Source organism: Cricetulus griseus (genome assembly GCF_003668045.3).
Source record: "Cricetulus griseus strain 17A/GY chromosome 1 unlocalized genomic scaffold, alternate assembly CriGri-PICRH-1.0 chr1_1, whole genome shotgun sequence".
Taxonomy (NCBI): Eukaryota; Metazoa; Chordata; class Mammalia; order Rodentia; family Cricetidae; genus Cricetulus; species Cricetulus griseus.
Window position 1 is genome coordinate 152,726,595 of NW_023276807.1, and position 19,386 is coordinate 152,745,980.

The 19,386-nt window shown below is 37.0% G+C and overlaps 1 protein-coding gene across 1 annotated transcript; it reads right to left on the reverse strand.

The window, feature by feature from the left end:
- Positions 1-3,127: 3,127 nt before the first annotated feature.
- LOC100762673 (UDP-glucuronosyltransferase 2A3) lies at positions 3,128-18,937 on the reverse strand. Its single transcript, XM_027389257.2, has 6 exons — positions 18,217-18,937; positions 11,890-12,038; positions 8,662-8,793; positions 7,085-7,172; positions 5,873-6,092; positions 3,128-3,422 (listed from the first exon to the last, which is right to left on the reverse strand). Exons 1-6 carry the CDS (start codon positions 18,935-18,937, stop codon positions 3,128-3,130), a joined length of 1,605 nt encoding a protein of 534 aa, XP_027245058.1.
- Positions 18,938-19,386: the final 449 nt, after the last annotated feature.

Sequence of the window (19,386 nt, forward strand, 5' to 3'; positions counted from 1 at the left end):
AGGACACTTGGATCCTTCTGCAGGAAAGCTTTAATGCATCTTGAGAGTGGGAGAGCATAAGCTTACCAGAGCAGAAACCCTGAGCCAAGAATCCCATCCCTTAATAAAGGCTGGCAGCCCCGCCTGGGACGTGTTACCCTATGAATGGCTTCATCTCCTCAGGCCAAATGAGCCACGGGATAGGCAGAGATCAAAGGAATGGAAATTACCCAGCGCCTGCGAAATAATTTACATTTGGTGCCTACAGGCACCATCATTGTAATGGAGAATGCAGGAACGGCTCCCTACAGTTTTAGTCATTCTGACAGGAGTAAGAAGGTATCATAGAATTGTTTTGATTTGCATTTCCCTGATGGCTATGGATGTTGAACACTTTCTTATGTGTCTTTCAGCCATTTTAGATTCCTCTGTTGAGAATTGTCTATTTAGTTCTGTACCCCACTTTTTAATTGGATTGTTTTGTGTTTTGGAGACTAGCTTCTTGAGTTCCTTGTATATTTTGGAGAGCAGTCCCCTGTCAGATGTGGGGTTGGTGAAGATCTTTTCCCAGTCTCTGGGCTGCCAATTGTCTTGCTGACTGTCTCCTTTGCCTTACAGAAGCTTCTCAGTTTCAGGAGGTCCCATTTATCAATTGTCAATCTCAGTGTCTGTGCTACTGGTGTAATATTCAGGAAGAGGTCTCCTGTACCAATTCATTCAAAGGTATTTCCCACTTTCTCTTCTAATAGATTCAGTATGGCTGGATTTATGTTGAGTTCTTTGATCCATTTGGACCTAAGTTTTGTGCATGGAGATAGGCAAGGATCTATCTGCAGTTTTCTATATGCCAGCATCCAGCTATGCCAGCACCATTTGTTGAAGATAATTTCTTTATTCCATTGTATAACTTTAGCTTCTTTGTCAAAAATCAGGTGTTCATAAGTGTGTGGGTTAATATCAGGTTTTCAACTGGATTCCATTGGTCCACCTGTCTATTTTGTAGAGGTGGTTTCTTAATTAAGGTTCCCACCTCTCAAGATGTGTCCCCTCCAGGCTGCATTAGTTTTGCATAATATTAGCCAGCACATGTAGAAGCTATCAGGTATGAATCAGAAAAATAGGCAGAGAGAGCAAGAATGTATAATTTTACCGCCCCCCCCAAAAAAAAAGTTCTGCATCACAAGAAGACTAGGAGTGCAGAGAAAGCCCACAGAATGCAAGGTATGCAGTTGACGCCCAGAATGCAATTGCTTTACAGACTGTAAGCATCTGTGCTTAACTGGGCCAAGGTCACCTGGTATAGCCTCAAGGAATTAAATGAGGCCGGTTGGAAGAGCCATAGCACAACTGAGACTGTGGCAATTTTTTTTTGAGAACTTTCAGAATTTTTATACTTTTAACAAAAAGAGAATATAATGGGAATTGGAAGGATCAATACAGCTGTAGTCGCCAGGAGACAGAAAAAATTTTAAGGCATATGGGGTACACAAGATTAATGTCTAAGACCAATTATCCTATCAAGCCTTCATGCTTCTTTGACTACTAAAGGAGCATACAGATTAACACAGAGCAGCCTGAACACTTCACTGTCTGAGGCAGTGCTTTGGTCTCTGTGGAGCTGAAAAGCACATTGTGCCCCAGAACTCTATCCTGAACAACCTACCATGCCTACCTCTCAAGAAGAAAAGTAATCATCCATTTCAAATAGTTATACACCCTGTGATCCATAACAGAGATGCACATATAAAATATACTGGTGCAAAAATGGCACAAATGTTATATGAGTAATAACCACTCTTTAATTGAATATAATATCTACTCCATGAGATGGATCCAATAGCTGACACTGATAAAGTGGCCAAGAATCTGAAACTAGTTAGGTCATAGTACCAGTTGAAAACTTGTTACTATTGTTTTCCTCAATAAACTTATCAACAAAATGCCTCCTAATGACTTAGAGCTATGCCTGTAGACTAATACCTCACTCAACTTGTATCAGAAAAAGTTAATCTTGCAGTAGTTAGTAACACAGAGACTCACAACTGGACACTGTGCAGAGAGTGAGAGACTTTGGAGCAAAATGGGATATCTTTAACAAAGCCCTCTCCATAAGGCCCAGAGATCCTAAGGAAGAGAAGGAGGAAAGAGTGTAAGAGCAAAAGATATGGATGACTCCAAGAAAACAGTGTTTTACAAATATAACAGGACTAATATGTATATGAACTCAGAAAATGTGACAGCATTCTCAAGACCTGCTCAAGTTCAGACCAAACAAAATTCCAGCACCAAGAGGAAATGGGAACAAAATCCCACCCCTGCCCAAATGATATTTGTGATTGATACATGCTGGGAGAGGGAAAAATAAGTTTTTCCAACAGTTTCACTGGGTATATCAACTACACTCCAAGTTAGGCCCATACCTATGAGTTCTCGGCCAACAGAAGAGTCCATATTTCGTTTGGGATTTTTTTGCACGTGCTTTTTTATTTTTGCCTCTTAATTCTCCTTCCTTTCTTATTTCCTTCCTTCCTACTTTCTTTTTTGTCCTGTCTTTAGTTCATTTATATCTTTTGATTTTAATGTTTTGCTGTTTTTCCTATTTTATATATTTTAGAGAGAAAATGAATTTGGTTGGGCGGTGAGATTGGAAGGATTTAGGAGGAATTCTAAAGGGAAAATGTGATCAAAATGTGCTGCATGAAAACTGTTTTAAATAAAAAATATATTTCCAAAAAACATAAAAGGAATTCGTGCTCTAATACCCACAACACTGAAGAAACAGAAAATTTCATTTTTATTAGAAAAGTATCGTCTCATAACACACTAAATTGCTGTAGTTATTCTTAGATAATACAACAAGCTGGTGACATTGATCCTTATATACATCAATTACAAACTGTTAGTCATCACTCCATTTCTATAGAACATGTTTAGAGTTAACAGATTCCATATTTGAGGACAGTACGTGGAGAATAATGAGAATGCCTATGAGACAACAACAGAAATGCCAGAACAGATGAAATAAGCCTGAACATTTAACACTAACCATTTCAGAAAAGGTTTCTGAAAATAATATAAAAGCAGAAGAATGGAAGATGCTTGTTGCTAGAATTGGTGTCACTCAGGAAATTCTCAAACCTAGAAATACCTAGTTCTTTTTTTTTCTGTTCCCCCTTCTCTTCTTCTCTGACATACAAAATTTTCGACAAGTAAACAAACAACATTTAGTCATGATGAATGCCAGAGTTACAACACAGACCAGGAGGAACCCAATCACATCCACGGAGTGGTACTGGAACCAGGTGAGGTCATGTGCTGCCACTCGAAGATGCTTGGCCCCTTTGTTGCGCATGACAAACTCAATCCAGAAGACAGCTTTGTCTAGGGGTTTCACTGGCTGTTCATGGTGAATTCTTGATAACCTCATGGCGTTTTCTTTATAACTAGAAGATAAACATAATAAGCTGTTTTGTAGATTGTTTTTGAAAAATCCTGGGCATTATGCAAGCCAATGGTCATTTAAGTTGAGGAATGCTTCATTCTTTCTGGAAGTTTGTTGGTTTCAGAGGTAGTCAGAAATTGTGTAAGCAATCTGTTCTTAAGACAATGTGGTCAAATACAGACAGAGAAATTGTAGGATCCAGTATTAAATCTTTAGTTTCATCTTTTGAAATAATCGTGTTGTTATAGGAAATATAGTGTCCAAGACTATTTCAAGATTAAAGAATCTAGTTAGGTCATGTTATAGATACAGGGAACAAACCCACAGTCATTTTAGAGTTCTAAGATTGTTCACTGTTTCATGGATATTTACATGTTTGTGATCCAAAAGACAACATCTCTCAGCAATGTGTGACTGAATACAAAAATCACTACTGTCATTTAAGAATGATATATACAAGTACAAGGACTTGGATGTTGTGTAGGAAATAAAAATCCCTTCCTAAAATCAGATTCCTCAGTCATTTGGCATGAAGATATTTAAGAATTAAGTTTTAATCATTTTTGAAACCAGTTAGAGGGATCTATATATCTAAAAGGTAAAATATATTTTATCTTTCAGTTTCCCAAAACTGGGTCAGAATTATTCTGTCTAGTGTTGGTTCTATTCAGTTTCATTTAACTGGTGGCAATGAGAGAAGGTATGTGGTTTGTGGATAGTTGTTTCAGTGCTGCTGGACTGCATTAGAATTATGAAAGAAGAAATGTGATAATCGGGCTCATGTTATGCTATCTATGCACTAGCCACAGCAGGGAACTTCTTATATGAATTCTACTTTGCTCATTGTGCAAAACAAAAACAAACCAAACAAAAAGCCTTGTGGTTTTTTTTTTTTTTATTTCACTGAACCACAAATAAAGTCAAATTTTAGTTTCATAGGATCATGCAGCTGAATTTTAGGTAAACTAGATTAGTCAAAACACACTAATATTTGCAAATCTGTTTTTGCAGCAAAATTTTCTGCTTAGAGATTAAATTTCAAATATATATATTTGTTAGAAAACAGTATGACTAAATTTTTTTAGGAAATCTTATTTTTAAGGAAGTCAGGACTTGCTTGCTAATTTAATTCACATTTTAGTCACTAGATGTTTAGGCATAAAACTGTTAAAACATCCTGAATAATTAGCATAGTGACCTTGTATATGTACAGTAGAATGTACACTCTGTTGCTCTTTTTTCAGTCTTTCACATGTAAGTGAACCTGGTGTTTGGGTGGCACACACACATATAGTGGTCAGAAGACAATCAATAGGTGTTGGTCCTCAAATTCTACCTTGTCTAAGACAGGATCTGTTGTGCACTACTGGGCACTGTGCACACCAACCTACCTGGTCTGCTTTTAGGGATTCTTCTGTCTCATTTTTCTATAGAAGTCAGGGATTACAGAAAAAGCTAGATCATTGGGGATTTGAACTCAGGTCCTCTCACTTCATTACTAGAGCTTATGCTGAGCCTCTTTCCCAACTCTCTGATGAAATTCTTAGTTGTTTTACAGGATCAGATAGATAATGGAATAAAAACACCATTCCCTGTGTTCCCAGGCAATATTTTTCCCCCAGGCAATTTTAGAAATACCATTTGACTTCGAATTAATATGGAGTTATTTTAAGTTAAATACCATTTTAGTGTATATATATGTATGTTATGTCACATATATTTAAATAGTACTTAAAATAGTCATAAATACTTTTAGAAAGCTCAAATATATACACATATATTTGAGCTTTCTCAATAGATACATATATATGGGCTTCCTAAAAATCCTGATGTTTCCTTTTGCATCAATAATTTTTAAATTAATATTAAAATGTAATGACTTTTCTATGTATTAATGTTTAAAAGAATCATAAATATATCACACTTCTATGTTAACATTTAGTCAAAGTAGTAATTCGTCCCTAAGAAATATTGACATTCCTAACCCTAAGGTTATTTGCTAAAATATATTTCTTGAATAGCCTAACTATTATGACATCCTTACTCAGATATAACTATTATTTAATTATAATGTTTTGTGACATTATAAAATGTAATTTTGAACAAAGAAAATTAGTCAGCATATTAGTTCTATCTAGTATCTAAACAAATGTATATAAGTGCTTATATATTTATTTATTAGGTGAAAACTACAAGTGAATTTGTACATTCAACAAACATTTTGCAAATCTATTTATTGGTACAATCTTCAAAGCAAATATTTTTTCCATGTTTCAGGAATTATCATCAGAAGACAGGAATTTAGAAAATTACTTTACTTTATTTTTCAAATTATTTATGCTGTCTTGATTGGGAATAAGACAAGTATTAAATATGAAACACTGGAAAATTTCAAGAATGATGACAAGACTAACAAGTGGGTGGCATGGCTTTCCAAACTGAAATACTTACTAGGGCTCATTAATGATGGCTTTCAAGGCACTGAGTAAATCTTCACTTGTCATTGTGTTCAAATTTACTTTCAGGGCTGCTCCCTTGGCCTTCAAGTGAGCAATGTTGTGAGGCTGATCAGCGAATATGGGGATTCCAACCATAGGGATCCCGTGGTAAATGGCTTCATAGATCCCATTCATTCCACCATGTGTGATGAAAGCTTTGGTTTTAGGATGTCCTGTTAGAGTGACAAGTTGATAAGGGTTTCAAGCTATCACATTAACATAAAAATACATAGTGTCCCTATGTATTTTGGAGCCCAGAATGGGCTCCAAAAAGCCGGTTCTTGAACTAGGGACAATTACTGGTTCCACTGCCAGCAGCCCCATAGACTGCCCAAGCTCCCAAACTGACACCCACGCTCCAGGGGCCTAGTTCGGTCTTACACAGATTCCCAGCTGTCAGACCGGAGTCCATGAGCTCCCACTTTCACATGCCAGCTGTTTCTGTGGGTTTCCCCAGCATGGTCTTGAGCCCTTTGCTAATCGCTCTTCCCTCTTCCCTCTCTACAACTGGATTCCAGGAGTTTAGCTCACTGCTTATCTATGTGTGAATCTCTGCTTCTGTTTCTATTTGTTACCGAGTGAAGGCTCTATGATGTCATTCAAGGTAGTCGTCAATAAGGGATACCTTGTTCAGCCTTGATACAGAAGGGAGAGCCTCGGTCCTGCCTAAAAATGATATGACATACTTAGATGATCCCCCATGGGAGACCTCACCCTCTCTGAGGAGTTGACAGGATGGGAAGGGGAGATGGTGGGCAGAATGAGATGAGGGAGAGGGAACTGGGATTCGTATGCAAAGTAAGATTGCTTTTAATTTAAATTTTAAAAAGTGCATAGTGTGAGTCACTGAAGAAGGAAACAACCTACAAATGTTGGGCACATGAGACATTTCTTCTCTCAGATTAACCCCTTCTTGGTGACTGAGAAGGCATCACTGGGGCAATGAAATCTGATGGAATCCTGAAGACAGATGAGAGTTAACTGGGGATGCTCTTTTGTAAACCAAGGCCAAAGAAAAACAAAAAATCCCTAACTTAATGGCTAAATTTTTAAATTATATTTGTCTCTAAAGTGGAAGTGCAATATGAAAATATAAATCGTTCAGTATTATCAGTGAATTGATGTTGGTTTTTTGACTGTACAGTTTTTCACCCCAAGGTCTTACCAAGTAGATCATTCTGGGGAATCCAGTTAAAAAGCCGAGTATTGGATCCTAATGTAGCTGGTTTCTTTCCTGAGTATCTCCACAAAACCTGGGGAAGACAATGCTGTGATTTGCAGGATAACAACACACAATGAGGATGTAGCACAGCAGCAGTGTTTTTTACAACAAAAGTAGCCTATATTTGTTGGGTGATGCTTGAGAAGGGAGTTTATTTGTGGCAGCCTCTAAAAATTAAGAGATATAGTAGACCTGTTCATACTTACCTGTTCATAACAGCCCCAACTAATAGTCTAATAAGCATAATGTTACCTCCTTAATCCTTAGTACTGAAAAGCTGGTGGAACAAAGGTTGAAGTGAAGACCTACTTTAATAAATCAGAATATTGGGTTCAAAACCAGTATGAATGTGAATGCCACATGCATTTATTTCATGTGGTCTATTGGTCCTAATCATCAGTTAAAATGTGATTTTCCCCCCAAAATATAACTAGGCTTAGTATTTGCTGTAAATTTCTATATTATTTATTTCATAACTTTCTTCTCCCTATTCAGATTTCTTTTCTTACTTGACTCTACCTCTCACCTTCTCTTTTTGTTTCTGCTACTGTCCTTTCCTCTTCATTCCTCTCTGATCTCTCTCTCTCTCTCTCTCTCTCTCTCTCTCTCTCTCTCTGTGTGTGTGTGTGTGTGTGTGTGTGTGTATGTGTGTGTGTCTGTCTGTCTGTCTGTCTGTCTGTCTCTGGGCATGTATTTGTCTGTGTGTCTAGACTAGATATTTGGTTAAAAAGTTAAAATTTAGTTATAGAATATTTTCTGCAGTGAGAATGAGAAATTTTTATATAGCTAAGAGGTAGAAAATTGTAGGAGATTGTAGGCACAAACACATATTTTTAGAAGCATAGTCAGTATATGTCATACAACTTTTTGTACTTTGTCTAGCACATAAATGTAGGGAAATTTGAGAATAAAAATATAGGATTCTATTAAATTTATTAAATATAAATTGGAAAATCAGTACTCTGTGAGTATGACAAATCTTTACTTCAAAATGTAGATGCTTCAATTTAGGAGGAATCGGTGCCTTGAGGCATCTACTTGAAAATGAAGCCAAGCTTCTCTCTGCTCTGTGTGTAATTTTTTTTATCTTGTGGAACACTTTCCTGAATCATGAACTGGAATTTTTGCTAACATTCACTTCAGGGCATGCAATTTTAAGTGGACTGGAATCTTCCTCTTTTGAAGGTTTGTGCCTAGTCTTATTTTAACTTATTATGCTATGTTTTTTTCTCTGTACCTGGGAGGCCTGCTCTCATTTTGAAGCGAAGTGGAGGAGGAATGGATCTGGGGGAAAACTACAAAAGCATGTATTGCCATAGTTGTGGTAAGAGTCAGTAAGCAAATGATTAAATGTGTCTACAAGCTCCAGTTATATGCTTGATCAATATTTAATGAAAGTTGGTGTCAGCTGTGCTCCTGAGTAACAAATTTCAGCTTTTATCTTCAAAGAACTCTGTCATCTGTGCTCTCCAGTTGCTCCTAATCTGCTCTGCTCCCCAGGATCCAGATGATGTACCAACCTTCTGAGGAATCTGGGCAAGGGCTGAGGCAATGAGGTTGGCTTTGTCTTCTGTCAGGTTTTTGACCATTGACCCCAGAGAAAACACCACAATACCGTGTTCCCCTGAACTCTCGACAAACTCTTCCATTTCCTGAAAACATAACATTCTTTTTATTAAAAACACTCACCACACCCTCACAAGGGGTGCATACCTTTAATTCCACTACTCTAGAGGCAGAGGAAGACAGATCTCTGTGATTTCAAGGAGAGTCTGCTTTACATAGTGAGTTCTAGGCCAGCCTGGGCTACACAGTGAGATCTGTCTCAAAAACAGAGAATATTGTAAGTAAAAAAAGGAAAGAAATTAGTAGAAATGAAAAGGTGTGTCAGAGAATTTTTAGATCAATTCTATCTTATGACTTGCCGAACTACAATGTCTTTTTTGTTTGTTTGTTTGTTTTTTGTTTTTTGTTTTTCGAGACAAGTTTTCTCTGTGGCTTTGGAGGCTGTCCTGGAACTAGATCTTGTAGACCAGGCTGGTCTCAAAACTCACAGAAATCCTCCTGCCTGTGCCTCCCAAGTGCTGGGATTAAAGGCATGCGCCACCACAGCCCAGCTGAACTACCATGCTTAAAAAGGAAACACTTCCCTGAAACATACATAAAATACTTGCAGCAAAAACATGACACTAAATCAACATAGAAGGGAATAGCAGCTCCTGGAAGCTTATCTCTGGGTAAGGGGAATTGTTTCTTGCAAAATTTAACATCCCCCAAAACACTGAGGTATTTGCAAAATTAGAGAATTATTCCCTGGAAGAAAGGCTGGGATTTTAATGTTATTATGCCATTACATAAAAAGTACTGTTAGATTGATCCACATTTTCTCTTGACTGTTAGACAAACAAAAAAGACTACTTTTATTTGTATATTGTCTTCCCTAATTCCTATAATGAAGATTAAATCTATTAGTGCTGGGATTTTTATAGTTATACTCTTAAGAAAACATAGCTATTAATTTATTGCTATAGTCATAATGACATTTGTGGACAATGCTTATTGTCTTTCTGATGGATTGTATCCCACAAAATTTTGACAAAATACATGAATTGGTGCCTTACAGTCAATGTAAAAATGTACTTTACATATAAACCTCCCTGAACATTCCCAGTTTTAAAAATTTGTACTGCAAAGATGGAACTGAATTCCTCACTGGATAACATGTGAATCCCACTATTCAGACAAGGGTCTTCTGTTCTTCGTGGCCAAAAACTTACAATGAATGCATTGAAGTAAACCTATATATTCAGCTCACATTAAGATTTTTAAGAGCTTTCCTGTATTTCTGTTAGATAGTTTTTGTTTTAGGGACAGTCTTGTTATGCATCTTAGCCTTATCTCAGACTTCAAATATCCCTGCCTGCAACTCTTCAGTGATGAGGTTAGAAATATTGGACTTGACTGGTGCACCATTTTATTGTTTCACATTTTTCTCAAATTTATATTTATATTGTAACACACAGAGGCAGACATATAGAAATACACATAGACAGACAGACAGACAGACAGACAGATAGACACACATACACCACCACTACCACCACCACCACCACCACCACTATAATGACACTGAACATTTACTTGCATGAACCTCACCTTTTCCTTTTTCTGCATTTCCCAAGAAGACGAAAGCCATGACTGACATTTACTTGGTCAATGTCTAATCTGTTAGACAACCTGAATTTGGAATGAAGGTACCCCTTACTAGTATGACATACGTCTAAACATTTTGAGGAGTTATGTAGGGACTCTAAGATGTTAAACATAACAGTATGGTATGGAGTTTACCTAGCAAACAATCTCTGTTTCATTTGGATATTGATTCATTACACTTTTTGATCCATTAAATTTATACAGTGATATTCAGTTAAGCTTGGTGACATATATAAGAAAAGCACATTTAGAACACTAAAATGAAAGTTCACATTTAAATACACCCTTCAGAGCCTATACAGGAATAGAGAACTCCTCAGGAAACATCATTCAATCAGTAATCTTCTGAAAATTCTTTGCTTGAGGGCTTACAAATCAAACAAATTTTTATTTGTGTCATCACTCTCTACTGATACAGTTTTTCTAATTTGTATACCTAATATCTTTTATTTCTTGGTGATTTTTGTTTCAACATTTCTAATATTCACTTTTTTTCTTTAGAAGATCTAAGATGTGCTGGAGGGATATCTCAGTCATTAAAGGCTAGGCTCACAACCAAATATACAACATCTAAGATATGATATGCAATTATCTCTTTTACTTCAAAAACTCCTGACTTCATACTCATAGAGCCCCTATATATCACTTCAGTCTACCAGTTTCATTATATCTACTTGATGTTGATGACTCTAAGTTACATCAACTGGCAATTTTTTAAGACTTCTCAAAAGTCTTAAAAATTATTTACTTATTTACTTAAAAATTATTTACTTATTTACTTAAAAATTATTCACTTTTCTTCAGTGAAATAATAAATCTTGCTTCTTGAGAGACATATTTATTTGAAAAGCAAACTCATAACTGTCAATTTAAGGTCAGCAGACCAATTAATGCCTAATATTAATTAATTGATCAGGTCTGAAATGCCCTGATTCTGGAGGCCTTCAATGCAAGCTTTCTAGACTAATTACACCTAAATCATTTGCCCAGATCTCTCATGAAGTCATGTCTCTCCATCATGCAGTCCGTGAGACACATGAAGAAGACTACAGGAAGTCTCCTTGGTGACATTCATGACTCCTTTTCGTAACTCACTGCAGTATCCACAGTACAGACACACAGATGCTCTTAATACATCTTTCCAACTTTACTCATTCATTTATTTATTTATTTATTTATTTTGGTTTTTTGAGACAGGGTTTCTCTGTATTGTCTTGGACCTGTCCTGGAAAACTCTCTGTAGATCAGGCTGGCCTTGAACTCACAGAGATCCACCTTTGTCTGACTCCTGAGTGCTGGGATTAAAGGCATGCACCACCTATTCCTCACCCCAACTTTAGTCTTAATCCAAAATTCTTTAGCAAAGTTTAAAGGATGCAACAAGTTTCATCAAAAAGTAATGATAAGGAGGAAAGTAAATTTCCCTGGTACAGTGAAGCTACTAAATAATAATATCTCTATTACTAAATTTATATACCTTAATGAAAACTAGCTATTGTATCATGAAATAACTAATATCTTCTTCAAAGACTTACCTTAGGTAATGGCTTGGAAGGTTTACAGTGCAGTCCTCCCACAAACTCAAAATTTGGTAAATGTGGACGAGGGTATTCAAAATCCCAATAGGTCCTGATTAGCCAAATTTCAGCTTTCCCGATGGTCTCACAGAATGTGGTAGGTCTTCCTTGAAAACATACAGAAAGTTGAGAGACAAAATTAGCAGTCAGTTTTGCTGAGAAAAAAATGTACCAGAGAAAGGCTGGTGAGTTGGCTTAGTGGTCAACAGCTTTTGCTGTTCTTGCAGAGAACCAGGGTTAGGTTCCTAGCACCCACATGGCAGTTCATAACCATCTGTAATTATAGTTGCAAGTAATGTGATGCCATCTTATGGTTTGTAATGTCTTATGGCATTAGATACACATGTGGCACACAGACATACATGCCAGAAAACACTAATACACAGAAAACAATATAGTTTGCAAATGTTCCACATTTCTACCTAAGTTATTGAGAAGAAAATTTGAATCCTCTAGTATGCTCATCATGACGATATGTTTAAAGAAAGGAGGAAAGAAAAAAAAGAAGCAAGGATTGGAGATAGTAAAAAAAATAGTAAACATAATTTCATAATAATAAAGCAATATGATGTAAATTCAGTTATAATGACTGATAAATTTCACAATCACTTTTCTCTACAATTGCATGGCTGAAGATAGTTTATCTCCATTTAAATCTTTTTATCACCTCTCATTGTTTTGCAGATTCCACCCAAGATTACAACTGTTTTATTCCTTGCTGTATTTTGTTCTATGTAGAATGTTGTAGGATCCCACAAAACTCAGTCAGGGGTTTCTTCCAGAGCCCAATTCCATCCTTTAAATTGATTTGTCAATAATTTTCCAGTAGGAAATTATTGATGATGTCATACTCAGTACAATCTTTACTTTGGGATTGGAAATACAGATGTGGGTATCCATGTAGCATGATAAATAAAAGACCCAGAGACAGATATTGGGATTCAAACTTCAAGCTGATGATCAAAAAGCACCTATCAAACTTTTCCAAAACAAGGTAGGACAGTCCTCCAAAATCCCAAGCTCCTGAGAAAAGTGTGCCAGATATAATAAACTTATGGGCTCATGATGGATGTCCTTATAGAAAATCTTTGGCTGACTTCCTGACAGTGAGATGTCCCTGTTATTAGGTAAAATTTCATTCTTTTGGGTTTTTTGATGGACCTGAAGACTAGATAGTTGTAGCTTTCCTTAGTCATGACAAAAGATAGATTATGAGCAAAACTTTGGAATCACAAAGATAAGATAAATCATAAAATATTTTCTCAAATAAAAATTGACTGGATATTGTTAAGTGTAATTCCTGGGTAATAACTGTTCTGTAACATATAGTTCTACTATATTAAAAAACCTTCATTTTTAATTAGAGAAAAGGGGAAATGCTGTGGAATAAACCTTCTGTACAATATTTATTATTGTCATTTATTAATAAAAAGCTGATGGGTCAGTAGCCAGACAGAAAGTACAGGAAGGAAAGCTAGACACAGAGAATGTTGGGATGAAGAGGGGTAGAGTCAACCAGACAGACACCAGGGGAACAAGACTTGCTAGAGGATAAGTAAAGCTGTGAGCCACATACCACAATATAGATTAATAAAAATGGCTTATTTTAAATATAAGAGCTAGTTAATAATAAGCCTGATCTATCAGCTGAGAATTTATAAATAATATTAAGTTTCAGTGTGGTAAGTTGAAATCTACTGCTGAGTCAGAGAGCAGGCAAACAGGATAGAAAAAGTTTGCTTACATATAACCTTTTTAAGAAGAATGAGGTTTTGGCATAGTCACTGGTTGGAGGTTCATAATATATTGTCATGGTGAAATTTTTCCTAGAATGGTTTATATTTCAGGCAGTGAAATAAAGAAGCCTAGAAACAATATTAATCTCCAAAATATTTGATTTCTTCAGATATTGAAAGCACAGTAAAAGTAAGATGTCTTCATCAAGAACATTTACATCAATTTTTTATTTCATTTTGTTTTCTAATGAATGACTGATTTTCCCTTGCAACCTAATATTCATTCTGAGACTGAATCTGTTACTTTCTACTAATTTTTTCTTAACAAGACTGAAAGGTATATGAAATACAAACTGGAAAGACAAACTAGCATAAAATATGTAATAGCTTAATTTTTGATTGTGCTAGATTGTCAGGGCTGCTGTAATCACATCTTCCATGATTAATCCTGCATTTGCAGCATGTATAAAAATATCAGGCACCCAAATTGACAGGAGAATGGTATAGATTTTAGAGCAATAATTTGCAGTTGTAAATATTTGTGAAATGAGTTTCCGAGGCAATGAATTACATACCTAATTATTCTCATCCTAAAATTAGATTATATTTGATCTTATTACTGTCACAAAGACTTATTATTTTTACAAGTGTATATTGTTTCCTTATAAGAGACCTGTCATTCTAGAAAAGAAACTATGTAACTGTCTTCTTGTACATGACAGATAAAATCATGTTGTATTCAATTGATATTTATCTGTGCCTCATTTTTCTAGGATTGATGATAATTTATTAAATTTCATTGTACTATTAAACAGTTTAATGGTTATAAATACATAGAAATAATAGCAAAATAACTTCATAATGCTTTCACAACTATTTGTCAATAAACAATTTACTACTTTCACTTGTAAAGTTTTACATGGAAATGAAAGTTTAAACATGAATTTCTTATATTTTTGGTTGTGAGCCTAGTCTTTAACGGCTGAGCTATCCCTCCAGCCCAGGGATGCAAGGATGGATCAACATACGAAAATCCATCAATGTAATCCACTATATAAATAAACTGAAAAAGAAAAACCACATGATCATCTCACTAGATGCTGAAAAGCCTTTGACAAAATCCAACATCCCTTCATGATAAAGATCTTGGAGAGAACAGGAATAACAGGAACATATCTAAACATGATCAATGCAATATACACCAAACCAATAGCCAACATCAAAGTAAATGGAGAGAAACTCAAAGCGTTTCCTCTAAAATCAGGAACAAGACAAGGCTGTCCACTCTCTCCATATCTCTTCAATATTGTACTTGAAGTTCTGGCTATAGCAATAAGACAAGAAAAGGGGATCAAAGGGATACAAATTGGAAAGGATGAAGTAAAACTTTCACTATTTGCAGATGACATGATAGTCTACATTAGTGACCCGAAAAACTCTACCAGGGAACTCCTACAGCTGATAAACACCTTCAGCAAGGTAGCAGGATACAAAATTAACTCAAAAAAATCAGTAGCCCTACTATATACAGATGATAAATCCAATGAGAAAGAAATCAGGGAAACATCACCTTTCACAATATCCACAAGCAACATAAAATATCTTGGGGTAACACTAACCAAAAAAGTAAAAGATCTGTACAATAAGAACTTTGAGACTTTAAAGAAAGAAATTAAAGAAGATACCAGAAAATGGAAAGATCTCCCATGCTCTTGGATAGGTAGAATTAACATAGTAAAAATGGCAATCCTGCCAAAAGCAATCTACAGATTCAATGCAATCCCCATCAAAATCCCAACACAGTTTTTCACAGACACTGAAAGAACAATACTTAACTTTATATGGAAAAACAAAAACCCAGGAAAGCCAAAACAACTCTTTACAATAAAGGATCTTATGGAGGCATCACCATCCCCGACTTCAAGCTCTACTATAGAGCCATAGTTCTGAAAACAGCTTGGTATTGGCACAAAAATAGACAGATAGACCCATGGAATCTAATTGAAAACCCTGATTTTTACCCACTCACCTACGAATACCTTATTTTTGACAAAGGTGCTAAATCTATACAATGGAAAAAAGATAGCATCTTCAACAAATGGTGCTGGTACAATTGGATTCGGACATGCAGAAAATTACAGATAGATCCATACCTGTCACCATGCACAAAACTTAAGTGCAAATGGATCAAAGATCTCAGCATAAATCCAGCCACACTGAATCTTCTAGAAGAGAAAGTGGGAACTACCCTTGAACACATTGGCACAGAAGACCACTTCCTGAACATTACGCCAGTAGCACAGACACTGAGGTCTGCAATTAATAAATGGGACCTCCTGAAACTGAGAAGCTTCTGCAAGGCAAAGGAAACAGTCAGTAGGATAAAATGACCACCCATAGAATGGGAAAAGATCTTCACCGATCCCACATCTGACAGAGGGCTGATTTCCAAAATACAAGGAGCTCAAGAAGCTAGCCACCAAAACACCAAACAATGAAATTAAAAAGTGGGGCGCAGAACTAAATAGGGAATTCTCAATAGAGGAATCTGAAATGGCTGAAAGACACTTAACAAAGTGCTCAAAATCATTGGCCATCAGAGAAATGCAACTCAAAACAACTCTGAGATACCATCTCACGCCTATCAGAATGGCTACAATGAAAAAATACCAATGACAATCTATGCTGGAGAGGATGTGGAGAAAAAGGAACTCTCCTCCATTGCTGGTGGGAGTGCAAACTTGTAAGACCACTCTGGAAAACAGTATGGCGGTTGCTCAGAAAAATGGAAATCAGTCTACCTCAAGATCCATCCATTCCTCACTTGGGTATATACCCAAATAGGTCATGTACTTACAACAAGGACATATGTTCAACCATGTTCATAGCAGCATTGTTTGTAATAGCCAGAACCTGGAAGCAACCTAGATGTCCCTCTACTGAAGAATGGATTGAGAAAATGTGGCACATCTATACAATGGAGTACTACTCAGCAGAAAAAAGCAACGGAATCTTGAAATTCGCAGGCAAATGGATGAAACTAGAGGAAACCATCCTGAGTGAGGTAACCCAGTCACAAAAAGACAAACATGGTATGTACTCACTCATATATGAATTTTAGACATAGAGCAAAAGATTACCAGTATATAATGCTCTTCACCAAAGAAACTAGGAAACATGAAGGACTCTAAGGGATAAATGGTCCCCAGGAATGGAAGTGGCATGAACTCCCGAACTAATTGGGGGCATGAGGGTGGGGGGGAAAGGAGCTGCTACAATAAGAGCAAGAGAAGAGGAGAAGAGGAGAGGAAATGGAGGGGCAGAAACATTGAGTTGGGGGAAGAATAGAGGAAAGAGAGCAAGATGAGAGATACGATATCAGAGGTAGCCACTATAGGCCCGAGAAGGGATCTGGAACCAGGGAGATCTCCAGAGACCTACAAGGATGACGCGATCTGACAATCCAGGCAACGGTGGAGAGGATAACCTAAAAACCCTCCCCCTAAAATGAGATTGATGACTTCTCTTTATGCCATCCTAGAGCCCTCATCCAGTGGCCGATGGAAACAGAGACAGACATCCACAGATATACAATGAGCCGAAATCGGGAATTTAGTTGAAGAGAGGGAGGAATGAAGAACGAAGGAGTCTGTACCAGGGTGGAGAAACCCGCAGGATAGTTGACCTGAACAAGGGAGAGCACAGCGACCCCAGATTCTGTCCAGGAGGCCCGTACAAGACTGATCCAGACCCCTGAACATGGATGTCAATAAGGAGGCCTCTGCACTCCAGGGAGCCTCTGGTGGTGGATTAGTATTTTTCCCTGGTGCAAGAAGGGACTTTGAGAGCCCATCCCATATGAAGGGTTACACTCTGGCCCTGGACACATGGGGAAGGGCCCAGGACCAGCATAGGAAGACTTGGTGGACTTTGCAGAGCCCCCGTTGAGGGCCCTACCCTGCCTGGGGAGTGGTGGGTGGATGGGGTGGGGGTGGGCTGGGGGTGGGGAGGAAGTTTGGGGGTGAGGGGAGGGAGAGGGAGAAGGGACTTGAAATAAGCTTCTTCCCTAACTAGAACTAATAATAAAATAAAAAAAAGATGGACTTCAAAAAAAAAAAAAGTCATATGCTCATCAGGATTCAATACCATTCAACCTGCAAATGTACATTAATTGCAAGAGTTACAAACTAATCATATTGATAAATGAATAGACATGTTATCCAACTTAATTGAGTGTATGTTCACAGAAAACCCAAGACAGTTTTCAGCTTCTGTTCTCCAGATTCCTTCTAGTCTTAGATATTATGGAGGAACCCATAGAACTGTTTTTAAATGATTATATTTGTCATCATAGAAATTCAAACAATTGCTTGAAGTGTTGAAGCAATTTAGAAACAAGAATTTCACTATATATTAACAAACATGGCTTTAATGAAATAAAACAACAGTGACATTGAAAAAAACATGCATTTCTTTTCTTGTTTTTTAAACATTCTTTAAGTTTTAAAATAATCTTTAACAATAAGCTTAGCATGAAATGTAGTCTTACCTAGGGTCTCACTGTAAAACTTATCCCAGAATGCAAAGTCATATTGCTGAATTCCAAATTCAAAAAACAATGACAGCATCATATTTTTCACCCTTTCTGTGAAGGTCATATTGTCTGTTAGTTCACCCATGATAACTGGTACATAGGACAGGGGAAGTGGAAGCTGGCCACAGTATTTCTCAATGGTGTAACCCATGCTGAACCTCAGAGTGTTCACAAAAGGGACTTGAAGCACCTCAGCCACCAGCTCTCCACAGGGAATGACAGGATCTATAACCATTACATCGTATTTTGTGTCTCGGAGCTTTCTCATGAATGTCTGGTTGTACAATACATTCCTGCAGAGATCTTCAAACACTGACGTCAATTGGAAAAAGAATTCTTGCAATTTTTTTGTTCCTTGCCAAATGGGTAAGTTTGGAATGACATTCACAGCTAGGTCCACTAGCTCACTTAGATGATTCTCCGCAATTTCTTCCCCATGAGACAGAGGGATGTTCTCAAAGTGAAGTGCAGAATGTTTATTCTGATCCATCATGATAGTGGAATATTTCAGGACTGTCACCTCATGTCCTCTAACCACAAGCTCCTCAAGAATAGTCTTCATATTCAGCCAGTGACTCATATCACAGGGCCACACAAGGACCTTGCCGCACAAGCCATAGCCGACACAGCAAAGCTGCACCGCAAAAACTGCCATGACCCACTTCTCAGATGCCATGATGTGCTCATCCAACCTGCTCTGCAGAGACTGAGTGTTTACTCAGTTGAGTAACTAGTTATAACATAAATCAAATATTAACTTGCAACGTTACAAAACACACAGGTCAAGAGATGTCTATCTGATACAGTGCCTATAGAACATTATTTGGCAGATTAGAGATGTACTTATGAAGAACTGGATCCAGTTGTTTAACAATTCTACTTTGAGCTTTTTATAAATGGGAGAAATGCAATATTTTCAAATTAATAATGTAATGGTAGCAGTCACAACAGCTGAGTAATAGCAGGAAGCTAGACTTAGGGCAGGCGAAGAAAACACATTAGAGAAAAATGATTTTTGAATCAGGATGACTAGAGCGGAGAGCTTTCAGTTCATGGAATGGGTCACAGAATTTGCGATAATAAGCGAAGTTTCAACAGGAGACTTTGAGGTTCATTTTTAATCTC